This window comes from Melozone crissalis, unplaced genomic scaffold (genome assembly GCF_028551555.1).
Source record: "Melozone crissalis strain CALT ecotype California unplaced genomic scaffold, PUWL_Pcris_2 ptg000032l_1, whole genome shotgun sequence".
Taxonomy (NCBI): domain Eukaryota; kingdom Metazoa; phylum Chordata; class Aves; order Passeriformes; family Passerellidae; genus Melozone; species Melozone crissalis.
The window spans coordinates 4,304,493-4,317,918 of NW_026535810.1; the positions used below are offsets into that span (position 1 = coordinate 4,304,493).

General features: G+C 44.0%; 2 protein-coding genes across 2 annotated transcripts; both read right to left on the reverse strand.

Annotated features, from left to right (window-relative positions):
* Window positions 1-860: 860 nt before the first annotated feature.
* LOC128940337 (olfactory receptor 12-like) lies at window positions 861-7,630 on the reverse strand (the record flags this gene model as incomplete). The annotated part of the gene is made up of 2 exons (XM_054281689.1): window positions 6,730-7,630; window positions 861-889 (listed from the first exon to the last, which is right to left on the reverse strand). Coding segments are annotated over exons 1-2 (930 nt in total), but the record flags the coding sequence as incomplete, so codon positions are not given.
* A 3,491-nt stretch (window positions 7,631-11,121) lies between these two features.
* On the reverse strand, window positions 11,122-12,952 carry LOC128940070 (olfactory receptor 6Y1-like). Its single transcript, XM_054281377.1, has 2 exons — window positions 12,039-12,952; window positions 11,122-11,203 (listed from the first exon to the last, which is right to left on the reverse strand). Exons 1-2 carry the CDS (start codon window positions 12,950-12,952, stop codon window positions 11,122-11,124), a joined length of 996 nt encoding a protein of 331 aa, XP_054137352.1.
* Window positions 12,953-13,426: the final 474 nt, after the last annotated feature.

Here is a 13,426-nt window from a genome sequence, read left to right on the forward strand (position 1 = left end):
CGACAAATTAATAATGTAATTGAAGATATGGGTTCTCCCCAACCTGGTATGCCATCCCCAACAATGCTTCCCCAAGATTGGAAATTAGCTGTTATTGATATTAAAGATTGTTTTTTCCAAATCCCCTTGCACCCTGACGATGCACCGCGTTTTGCATTCTCGGTCCCTTCCATCAACATGGAAGCCCCTATGAAAAGGTACCATTGGACCGTTCTTCCTCAGGGATTAAAGGTATCTCCAGCTATCTGCCAGTGGTATGTCTCTTCCCTGCTTTCCCCAGTACGTGCAGCCGCAGAGAAGGCCATTATTTATCATTACATGGATGATATCCTTGTGTGTGCCCCCAATGATGATTTACTCACACATGCGCTTGACCTAACGATCGATGCATTGATTGTTGCAGGGTTCGAGCTCCAGGAAAAGAAAATTCAAAAGATGCCACCTTGGAAGTATTTGGGCTTAGAAATTGGAAATAGGACCATTGTTCCTCAAAAACTAGAAATCAATCCAAGGATCAAGACCCTTGCGGATGTCCACAAGTTGTGTGGGTCTTTGAATTGGGTAAGACCATGGCTCAGTCTGACTAATGAAGACCTTGCCCCTCTTTTCAATTTACTGAAAGGGGGAGAGGACCCAGGTGCTCCTAGGTCTGTTACCCCAGAGGCACGGAAAGCTCTAGAAAAGGTGCAGATTGCAATGTCCACAAGACAGGCCAACCGATGCCGGCCTGACCTGCCATTCAAATTTATCATTCTAGGTAAGTTGCCACACCTCCATGGAATTATTTTCCAGTGGGAGGAAAAACAAACACCTAAGGCAAAGAACACACAAAAAAAGGACCGGGACCAGAGGGACCCTCTCTTGATCATAGAGTGGGTTTTCCTCAGTCACAAAAGGTCCAAGAGACTGACAAAGCCTCAGGAGCTGGTAGCAGAACTGATCCGGAAAGCAAGGACCCGGATCATGGAGTTAGCAGGATGTGATTTTAAGTGCATTCACATTCCAGTTGAGTTAAAATCAGGTCAAAATACTATGAAAATACTAGAACAATTGTTTCAAGAAAATGAAGTGTTTCAGTTTGCTCTGGATTCCTACTCAGGACAAATTTCGGTAGCGCGGCCCGCTCACAAATTGTTTGAACAAGACGTTCAATTTACTCTAAAATTGAGAAGTGCTCTAAGTAGGAGACCTTTAAAAAGGGCTCTGACTGTCTTTACAGATGCGTCTGGGAGGTCCCACAAGTCTGTTGTGACTTGGAAGGATCCTCAAACCCAGCAGTGGGACACAGACATTGCTGAGGTGGAAGGTTCACCTCAGGTTGCTGAATTGGCTGCGGTTGTTAGGGCTTTTGAAAGGTTCTCAGAACCATTTAATCTGATTACAGACTCTGCATATGTGGCAGGAGTAGTATCCAGAGCAGATCAAGCAATACTGCAAGATGTATCTAACATCGCACTTTTCGAATTGCTCTCAAAACTGGTAAAGTTAGTCACTCACCGAGAGCAACCATTTTATGTGATGCATGTCAGGTCACACACTGACTTGCCAGGGTTTATCGCTGAAGGCAACAGAAGGGCAGATGCTCTTGCTGCACCTGCAGTGATGGCCACTCTCCCAAATGTTTTTGAACAGGCAAAAATCAGCCACCAGCTTTTCCACCAAAATGCACCTGGCCTGGTTCGTCAGTTTAAAATCACTCGAGAACAGGCCAAAGCGATTGTGGCCACGTGCCCAAATTGCCAACAACATGCACTCCCTGCAGTGAGTACGGGAGCAAACCCAAGGGGACTGAACAGTTGTGAACTGTGGCAAACAGATGTAACACACATACAGTCTTTTAGACGGCAAAAATATGTTCATGTTAGTGTAGATACCTTTTCTGGAGCGGTCTATGCTTCTGCCCACACAGGAGAATCATCTATTGATGCTATTAAGCACCTCTTACAGGCTTTTTCTTTCATGGGCACCCCCAAGGAGCTGAAAACTGATAATGGGCCTGCTTATAAATCCAAGGAATTTGGGAGCTTCCTGCAGCAATGGGGAGTAGAGCACAAAACTGGCATCCCCTACTCCCCTACAGGTCAAGCCATTGTAGAAAGAACTCACTGTGATATTAAAAGGGTCCTGGACCAGCAGCAGCAGGTTCTGAAGGTGGAACCTCCCCATATCCGGTTATCCAGGGCGCTATTCACAATCAATTTTCTGAATTGTTCTTTTGACAGCCTGAACCCACCCATCCTACGCCACTTTGGGGGGAGCAGTCACAGGTTGATGAAAGAAAAGCCTCCGGTTTTAGTAAAAGACCCTGAGACTTGGAAAATGGTGGGACCTTACAAATTGGTTACTTGGGGACGTGGATACGCCTGTGTGTCCACCCCCTCTGGTTTAAGGTGGGTTCCTTCCAAATGGGTAAAGCCCTATGTTCCCAAGGTCTCAGAGAAATCTGCAGAAGCACCCCACGTTGCTCATGCTGCCTGGAGAAGAAAACGCCGCACGCGTTCTCTGGAGGAAATTCCATTTAAGCCTCCTATCTGGAATAGTTTGTAATATATGTTTGTTTCAAGTTTTTGTACCAGTTTAGATCCCACTGTTCGTGTGTAGCCTCGAGATGCCATGAGACCGAGCCTGCTTCTCGTTCTGCTCGTGATTATCCCACCTGCGATCTCCTGCATAGTGCCGCAGCCCAAACCACATATGGACTACCTTGACAAAGGCTCTCGGACATCAAGAGAGAAACTGACAACGGACTGAATGGACTGTTCAAAGGCTGGGGACTCTCGGGCTGGTTGGGATCTATTCTGAAAACTGTGTTTTTAGTGCTGTTTATTTTAGTTATAGTTATTGTAGTTTTTAGCATTGTTTTTAGACTAATCAAACGCATGGTCCTCAAGTTAATTTCAAGCTCATCTCCCCCTCCTGAGGTCTACCATTTGGAAGCCCTCAGTGCTCCCATGGATGACCTGGAGGCCTCAGTGGAAAACACTGACCCTCCTGTAGAGGAAGAACTGATTTACCAACCATAGTTTGGCAATCACTCTGCACCACAAACACAGCCCTCTTCTTTTTAAACAAAACTAGGGGGAGATGTTGCGGTGTGTCTTAAGCTTCTGGGTCCCTTTTCCAGGTGTGCCTATATGCCTCTCCCTTCCCCCTCGCCCCCTTGCTTAGTGTGTTGTGTCAATCAGGCTTAACATTCCAGCAAGGCATCGTGTGATTGGTCAAGTTCAAAAGATGCCCCTATGCCCAGGGGTCATTGGCCTATGTCTAGGTGTCCCTCGTCCCTTGAGACCGCGCCCCTTTCACCTGGTTGGTGCTCAGCTGTCCCCCCCCCTCCCCCTGCCCCGGGAGCTTAAAAGGTGATCAGACCATGTGCTCGTCATTCTGCTGGAGCAGCTGCTCCCGTCCAGACCTCTGTAACCATGGAATAAACTTCTGGACATTAAACCCTCCAGCGCAATCCTCTCCTTTTTCTCTTCACCATCGCCAGAAGCTCTCTCTCCTGAGGTGAACGGAGTTCCTGACAAGCCTGGACTTGCTCAGTGCCCAGCTGCAATCTCCAGCAGCCAAGGTATCTCTGGGGTGATTTACACCACAGTCGCTGCCTTTGGCCCAGCAGCGAGGGTCAGACTGGCCCAGGCACCATCTAACTGATAATATTGGGATTCATATTCCAATACTCCACCTTATCCCAAGAGCACTATGGAACATCAAGTTACCTGCGGAAAGGGTTGAGGACATTTTCACCAGCCAAGTTGACCACAGCTTCGCACAGGGGCAGCCCGGAGTGGGACAGCTCCTCCTGGGCAGGAGTGACAGACATGACAAATCAGGCCACCCCTCTGATCAAGCCTTACCTGCAAATAGGCAGAGCAGGCTCCCAAGAACTTCACCCAGTTTCTTCCTGGCATTTGCAGAGACAGCACGAATGGAGAAGATTTTGTTTCTTGGAGCTACAGCAGTACCCATTCTAATGACTGTGACCCACGGAACACCAGCAAAAGGACATCCAGAGGAGCCAGACCTCCCCTCCATGCCATGGAAAGCCACGGCACGCAGCCTGGTTTCTCAGCCCTGTCACACTCGCCCTGCTGTGACAGCTCTCATTTCATACCCAGCTGATCCGATCCGTGCCCCCTCTTCGTGACACATGGGTCACTTGGTGCCCTGGGCTCCGCAGCAGCTGGGTCAGGGCTCTGCCCACGAAGCCCGTCCCACCACCTGGTTAGAGAGACAACATCAGGGCTGTGTTGCTGTGCCATCACCCCTCTGCAGCAGAGGCGGCCCATGCCTGGGGCTGCATCACCGCAGCACCGCCCGCGCTCATGGCCAGCTCCCATAGCCGGGGAGGAAGCGGCGGCTTGGCTCCAACCCAGCGGGCAGCACCCACAACCCAGGCCCGCCTGGCCCTTCTCCAAAACTCCGTTCCGCTCAACACTCCCGCTCCCTCACGGGACCCGCTCCCTTACGGACCTGCTCCCACAGGCACCAGCACCTCCACGGGCCTCGCTCTCTCTGTCCGCCGCTCCCTCACGGCCCCGCACCCTCAGGCCCCCGTTCCCTGAGGCCGCGGCTCCCTCACGGCCCCGCTTCCTCAGGGCCTCCGCTCCATCAGGGCCCCCGCTCCCTCACGGACTCGCTCCTTCACGGCCCCCGCTTCAGACCTTCAGACCGCCGCTCTCTCAGGCCACCGCTCCCTCACGGGCCCCGTTCCCTCAGACCTCCGCTCCCTCACGGACTCCGCACCCTCACGGTTCCCGCTCGCTCACGGCCCCGCTCTCTCTCTGTCAGCCACTCTCTCTCGGGCTCCCGCTCTCTCTGTCCGCCGCTCCATCACGGGCCCCGTTCTCTCTTGCCCCTGCACCCTCACGCCCCGTTCTCTCTGGGCCCTGCACCCTCACGCCCCGCTCTCTCTGTCCGCCGCTCCCTCACAGCCCCGCTCCCCCAGCCCCGCACTCACCCACCACCACCCGCATTGCCGCGCCGCGCATGTGCCGAGCAGCGCCCAAGGCGCGTGCGCCCCGCCCTCCGCGCACGGCGCCCCCTAGCGGCGCGGAGGCCCTTAAAGGGCCAGCGCATCCCAGCGCCGGGGCCGTGCTCGGGAATGGGCGGCGAACCGGGCTGGAACCGGGCTGGAGCCGGGCTGGAACCGGGGTGGAACCGGGCTGGAACCGGGCTGGGGACACGGGGAGCGGCCCAGGGCTGAGGGGACACTCGGGAACCGCCTGGGCCCAGGGGCTGAGGGGGCACTCAGGGAACAGAGCAGAGCGGGGCTGAGGGGACATCCATCATCCATCCATCCATCCATCCGTCATCCCTCCATCCATCCATCCATCCATCCATCCATCCCTCATCCATCCATCCATCCATCCATCCATCCATCCATCCATCCATCATCCATCCATCCATCCATCCATCCTCCATCCATCCATCATCCATCCATCCATCCATCCATCCATCATCCATCATCCATCCATCCATCCATCCATCATCCATCCATCCATCCATCCATCCATCCATCCATCCATCCATCCATCATCCATCATCCTTCCCCCAGCCCCAGTCTGTCACTCAGTCACAGAACCATTAAAGTTGGAAAATACCTCCAGGATTGTTGTGTTTGACTGAACACCACCATGAGCTAAATCATGGCACCAAGTGCTGTGTCCTGTCTCTTTTTGGGCACTTCCAGGAGTGGTGTCTGCCTTGCTTCACTGAGCAACCACAGCTCTCCTCATCCCTCTGGCCACCAGCTCTATGAAAGTGCCATATCCTGTGGTTAAGAAAAGAAGAAATGCGTTTTCTACAAGGAGCCAGCTTGGATATTTGAGTTTTAAGAGCTATTTGCAGAGACACATCTCTGTGCTTCACTCTTGTCTGACTTAATTTAGCTGTGGATGTGCAGAGTGAGAATGCCTCCACCTGAACTGGCTGTGTTCCAGAAATAAGTGCCAGAATCTGTTTGTGTCCTATTTTACATGTTCAGTACAGTTAGGTGTGGCAGCAGATTCTGCTGCCAGAATCTGAATTTTCTGTCCTATTTTACATGTTCAGTACACTTAGGTACTCTTCAAATTGTCCAACCCATCGTGTTAATTATGGCTTTAAAATGCTGGTATCTTTTGAATGGCTATAAGAGGCCTCTAAATTACAGGTCAGATGGATTGTAAATATCTAATTACGGTTAAATGAAACCTCACTTTCATCTGCTCTAGAAAAGGAATAAAGCTGGCCAGAGAAAAATCGGGAAAAAAGAGATACTTTTGTTCACAAGAATGTAAAAGAAAATGTCAAAATTGTGTGTCACTGTGATCAGCCATTTAACAGATGTGTGGTCTTGGCTTACTTAATTGACCTTACTTTTAAATTCTTATTTTTATTCTGGTTTTATGGGTAAGCATCAATGATTTAAGTGTAATTTATGTAAACTTACGAAATAATTTCATAGAAATCAAACATATTGCCCATTGAAGGATATCCTACATCCTATGAAAAATTGTTTAGTTGAAATAACAATTACTAGATTGTCATAGATTTGTTTATATATCCTGCTTTTACTGACCATCTAGGAACACAAAAGACTCTTGAAAGCAGGTCCTGATGTGCTTAATTTTACATTCTGTCCTTTATTTCACATTCAGGTCCTGATGTCCTTTATTTTACAAATTGGACCCCGTGCTCATTCTCAGCTTCAGGAATGGTGCTTAAAAAACCCTTTCCTTTTTAACTGTTTTTTCAGAGCCCCTTTTACCTCCCTGTTTCTGAGGGTGTAAATGAAAGTGTTCAGCATGGGAATAACAACAGTGTAGAGGATGGAGATGATGTTGCTCTTGCTGGGTGAGGATGCAGCTCCAGGCTGAGCATATATGAAGAACACTGTCCCAAAGAACAAGCAGATTGTCACCATGTGAGACGAGCAGGTGGAGAAGGCCTTGTGCCTGCTTTCTGCTGAAGGCATTTGGATGATTGTGACGATGATATAAGCATAGGAGACAAAAACCACCAGGGCAGTGCCCACAATTATTGGTCCACACACAGCCAGCATTACGAGCTGGTTGACAAGGGTGTTGGAGCAGGAGGCGTGGATCACTGCAGCAACTTCACAGAAGAAGTGCTTGATTTCTCTGTGCCCACAGAAGGACAGGCTGAAGGTGAAGCCTGTCTGGATGGTGCAGTTGATGCAGCGTGACAGATAGGAGCCCACCACCATGAGCACACAAAGCCTTCTGCTCATAACCACCTGGTAGAGCAGCGGGTTGCAGATGGCAGTGAAGCGATCATAAGCCATCACAGCCAGGAAAAAAGCTTCTGTTGTGCCAAAGAGAGAGAAGAAGAACATTTGGGAAGCACAGCCAGCATAGGAAATGCTCCTTCTGCCCAGCAAGAATGCCAGGGCTGCCCTGGGAGTGATGGCAGAGGAATAGCAGATGTCCAAGGTGGACAGGTTCCCCAGGAAGAAGTACATTGGGGTGTGCAGCTTGGGCTCCATCCTGATGATGAGGATCGTGCAGATGTTTCCCACCACAGTGACAAAGTACATTGTGGAGAAGAGAACTGAGAGAAGGACTTGGGATCCTGGGTGGGATTTGAACCCCACCAAAATGAACTCACTTATCCTGGTGTGGATTTCCATCTTGGCTTTCCAAAAGGAAATTAGGATGGAGTGGATTGAAGATACTTTGCCTGGAGAAGCAATTGTAGAAGAAGAAGACAAACAATGAAATACATGAAACATAAGAAATATAAATTAATAAAATTAATTGTAAATTATATGCATTATGTAAAATAATATAAACAATACAAAATATTTAAAAATATTAATATAATGTAAATACTATATAACTAAGAATAAAATAAATTATAATATTATATGTAATTAATTAAATATATAAATATATTAAAATAAGTATTAATATGACTAATAAATATTGATAATAAATCAATAAATATAAATATTATTATGACTATAATACTATATATATAGTATATATTATGTAATATATACTGTATATGACATATAATCAATAATATATTGATTGTAGTTATATTATTATAAAATAATTATTAATTAATAAAATTAAATAGATATTTGGAAAAATTATAAAATTAATTATATATCATATCTGCCAGTTTTTGTCAACTACTACAGGGTAATTTGTAAGCTAATAATCCTGTAATATTATCTTCAGTATAAAGAAACATTCTGCATGCAGCTTACCCAACCTATTTTAATTTAATAAACTTTACGACCAACTAGAAACAGACATTCCATTCTACAGTTGAAGACCTATTTCAGATTTAACTGGCAGAAAATAATCTCACCCTAAGACTGCAACTAACGCACAAGATTGCTCTCCCCTAAACAAAAGAACAGGAAAAATGCTGCTTCAGGTGATGCAAAACAATTGTAAATATATGAGCCAAGAAATGTATTCATTTAGATAATTGTTTAAAAAAATTTCAAGTCTATTATTTTTAAAAAAGCTGAGTGACAGAAATGGTATTTTATTTGCTTTGCTGTCATTTCCATTAGATAATTTTTCTTAACCAGCATATACTTAATATTTTAAAAGCATTGAATTAATTTTTAACAATTTCTCCAGCTATCCCTCCGTGGTCCTTGAAATGTGGCCTCACCTCTAGGTACCCTCAGAAGGTATTAAATATATTTAATCCTTTGTTCTATTTAATCCTTTTTTCTTATTTACCCACGAGTCTTAGGAAAGGGAAATAAATTTGGAGAAAGAATTTCTCTTTGCATAACCTTGCTCATTAAATATTTAGTGAGTTTTCCTGGGGATTTTTGTGTGCAGAGAGCTCAGGTTTAGGCAGTCAGGTCAAGTATCACTCAAAGCCTTTCCAAGGTTGTTGTCTACAACTTTCACAATTCCTAAGCCTTCCCTTACTGTCAAAAGAGAGAAATAGATGCATCCACAGTGTGATCCTTCTAGTCTCACCATACCTGTTCAAAACAGGGGAAAAACTGTCCCTTAGAAGTAGCTGGTTTTGATAAAAAAATAATAAAGCAAGCCAGAAGAGAATAAGAAAAAAAGAGATACTTTTGTCCACAATAATGTAAAAGAAAACATCAAACTCTTGTGTCCTTGTGGTCAGGCATTCAACAGCTGTGTGGTCCTGGCATATGTAATTGACCTTATTTTTAAATTCTTATTTTTGTTCTGGTTTTATGTGTAAGCATCAAAGATTTTAGTGTAATACATGTAAACTTATGAAATAATTTAATGATAATCAAACATATTGTCCATTGAAGGATATCCTACATCCTATCCGAAATTGTTTTGTTGAAATAACAATTACTACTGCTTAATTTAATGGCTTTTTAAAGAAGGTAAACACCTCAGCTAAGAATGAAGATGCTGCAGATACTTTTTTAGCCAGTGAGAAAGGAAGATTTTTGATTCACCTGAGAAGTCTCTGGATCTATCTGTCCCTTGATTGATCAAACAAAAAGTCTAAATGCAGACACATTAAAAACTGTCTTCCTGATAATGTATTTAATTTCCAGAAGAACTAACTGTATACATAATTACTACATTCTATATAATGAGAAAAAAGAGAAAACAGAAACTTTTAATCCAATTCTATCATCCCATTTAACAAAGCAAAACTCAGATTTCACACACCACAATACACATACCTTGTGACACAGTTATTGAAGCCAGGTTTGGTTTTTTGGAATTCAGGTTTCTTGAACACATTGCCAAAAATACTGAACATTTTTTCTACTCAGCTGACTTTTCTCTTGTAATCAATACATCACTGGTTTTTCCTCTGACTGCTTCTAAGAGCATTCTCCTTAGCATGTTGCTTATGTATACTTTAATAAGTGTACATAAAAAACCCCAGGGATTCAGTTTCCACAGTCCTGGACCTTCACAGCAAACATCTGAAATCTCAAATGAGATATTTTTCCCTTGTGCCATTTTTATTTGCCTGCAAAAGTAGAAAACTATAAGGAATAGAAGAGATAAAATAACAAACACAAGCAATAAAGTGTAAAGCTGTTTCTGTGCATCTTCTACCCCTACTTTTTTCACTGCTTCTTATGCAGAACCCTTCCTGCCTCTTGTAGATTTTTTTTCTGCTCAGCAAAACACTGTGGACCTAATCAAGATTCTCATTAACCATTAGAATCTGCTTCCTTCTGTTGTAGTTGAGACAGAGACAACACAAAGCCACATTCCATTTTTAGAAGGCTTCAAACTGTTTTTATTATGGCATGCATGCTTTTTATGCATTCTCATAAAACTCATAAGTTTACACTTTACTCATTGGTCACAAAAGACAAATGAAGTGTTCATTGGAAGAGGCAGCTGCAGGTTTGTCTTATTTATCCTGCTTTCTTTCTTGATTTCTATGTCAAGGACTTTGGTAGGAAATTCTTTCAGGGGTAAACATGGATCCCCTTCTCAACCTTCTCTCTGGCTCACAGAAGTCACTGTAAAACCTCTTCCAGATTATCAAAATAGAACAGACACCCTTGCCTTCTCCCCAAGCAATAATGGTTCTCCTCTCTAAACAAAAGCAAGTTTTCACTAAATGTGTTTTCTTCTCTGACTCCAGGAGTGTGCTCACCTCTAAAACTGAGAAATCTGGTTCAGGTGAGGGCCCAGCCTCTAAGGGAACACTGCTCTGGGGGGCAGCAATCACCCCAGGAAGGGAAAAACATCTCACAACTCCTGTTTGGGTATCTCACACACCCTAGGACATGGCTGTCTTTCAAAAAGCAAATTTGCATTCTTCTCAGCACAGGAGTGTCCCATTTAGTTACAGCAAACTATATTAAATTTTCTTTGTTTTGGCACGTGGTTTTAAATAAATCTGCATGAAATAGATGTTTCTGTTCTTGATATAATGGCTTCCCATATTTTGTGACTGACAATTGATCAGTGCCTTCTAAACCCAGACTATCTTACATTTGCATACGTTCCTATCAGTTTCTCTCATCTGCACACAGAGAGTGAGATTAAGAGAAAGTTTCCCAAAAGCTGAGATTGGACTTTGTTTTTACCTTCTTAACTTGTGGGTAGTGACTTATTTACAGTACTTTAAAAGTACTTGAATTTGTGAAAGTGTTTATTAGGAAAATTTCCAGAAATAAGCTTAGATGCAAGAGGGAACTTGCATTCTCAAAAGGTTTGTGTTTGTGTAAGACTTTTCTGTGTTCTCTCCTTCCCTAAGGTACCTCCTCTGTTGAATAAATTATGAATTATTTTTTCAGGTTATCTAACAATATTATTATTAGTGTACATAAACCCCATAATAATTGGATGATAATCCTCTTCCCAGTGTATTTGAAGGATTTTCCTAAAATTATTTCAAAACAATCACTTCAGATCAGGGCTTTAAAACCAGTCAATGTGTATAGCCAAATCACTGCATTAAAGGAACTTCAAACCTTGCAAAATTTAAATTAAAATCTCAGGAAGGAGTTGTGGAGCTGAGACAGAGGCCAAGTCACAATGCAGCTGTACCATGTGAATATTCACATTATACCTTCTGTAATGCCATATTAGAAACATTTTCTTCATCAGAGGATGGTTCTTTTTATCCTACACCAGGAATCTAAGAATGTTACAATTACCCATCCTTTGCTGCTGCCTATTTCTCTCAAGGGATAATCACAAAATCTTGAACTAAATAAATCACACATAACTGATTTTGACATGCATTTACAGTGTTTTCTGGACTCTGTTCCATTTAGAGCAAACAAATCTGGGCTTTATTTTCCAGCATTTCCAAACACCTTTAAAAACAGCAGTCATTCAGTTGGAGACTTTTAAGAAAAGGTGACAGCATTGATTCTTAGGAGGAAAACAAGCAAAAAAACCCCAAACCCACACATCTCGAGTCAAAACCATAGTATATACATAAATATATCAAGGTTTAGTTCAATAAATATGAGTGGTGGTTGCACGGATTAAGGTTTGGACCTCCTGACTTCATCTCCTCAGCGCTGCCGTTGATCTTCATGAGCAAAGCCCCTTCAGTTGATTTCTTTGGTGTCTCTTCTGCAAGTAAAAGTCCTCCTCATGGCAACCCTGACCTCTTTGTTTCTAAGGCAGTAGATGAGAGGATTCAGAAGTGGCACAACCGCCGTGTACAGGAGTGACACCAGCTTGTTGGCACGATAGGTGTACATGAGCTTGGGGTGGGCGCAGGTGAAAAGAGTGGTGGAGTAGAACAAAACCACCACGGTCAGGTGGGAGCTGCAGGTGGAAAAAGCCTTCTGCCTCCCCTGGGAAGAAGGAATCTTCAGCACAGTGAAGAGGATGCAGATGTAGGAGGCCACCACAGCGCACAGAGGCAGCAGGATGACCAGCAGGGCCAAGGTGAAGTCCACGAGCTCGGCCAAAGAGGAATCGCTGCAGGAGATGTTCAGGAGGGGGGAAATGTCACAGAAATAATGATTGATTTTGTCCACGTCACAGAAGGAGAGGCTGGCTATGAAGCCCAGCTTGATGGAAGAGGTGGCCAAGCCACACATCCAGCAGGCAGCCACCAGCTGAGCACAGAGCTTGGGGCTCATGATCAGGGCGTACCTGAGGGGTTTGCAGATGGCCACGAAGCGGTCGAAGGCTATCACGGCCAGCAGGACGTCCTCAGTGCAAACAAAAGTCACAAAGAAATGCAGCTGTGCCATGCAGCCCTGGAATGAAATCCTTTTGTCATGGGACAGGACATCTCTGATCATCTTTGGCTCAATGGCAGAGACATACCAGATCTCTAAAAAAGACAGATTCCCTAGGAAAAAATACATGGGTTTTTGCAGGCTGTGGTTATTTTGGATGATGAGAATGATGAGGAAGTTTTCCAACACAGTTAATAAATAAGCCAGAAGTAAAGCAGAGAAGAGAAGCAGCTGCTGTTCACCAGTGGTGGGAAAACCCAGGAGAAAGAAATACATGACTTTGGTTTCATTCCTCCCACCCATTCTGTAGAAGAAAGATGAACCTTATCCACCTGCAATAAATTAATGCAATCACACCTAACTACCAGGCTTAAATTCATAGCCATAAGTTACACCACCACTTAAAGACTCTGTAAAAGTTCAGACATTTTTTGCTGGGTTTTTAGAAATGAACTTTGTGAAATTTATCTGCTCATTTCAGAATTTTTTTCATTTTAGAAATTAAAACATGCTTTTAAATTTACATTTCATGGAGATAAACACACATTACAAATTGACATTTCATGGAGATAAATATACATTACAAAACTTTGTGGAATTTATCTGCTCAATTCAGATTTTTTTCACTTTAAAAATTAATACATGCTTTTAAGTTTACATTTCATGGAGATAAATATACATTACAAATTGACATTTCATGGAGATAAATACACATTACAAATCTCACCTTAGACAAATGATGACTGATGCTAATATATTTTCCATCCAGTATAAAGA

Excerpts from the sequence above, each read along its gene's own strand:
- LOC128940070 (XM_054281377.1), bottom strand. The coding sequence starts at position 12,952 with ATGGGTGGGAGGAATGAAACCAAAGTCATGTATTTCTTTCTCCTGGGT. Across the intron at positions 11,204-12,038 it reads GTTGCCATGAGGAGGACTTT|GTACCTTAGGGAAGGAGAGA; the intron begins TACTTGCAGAAG and ends TCAACAGAGGAG.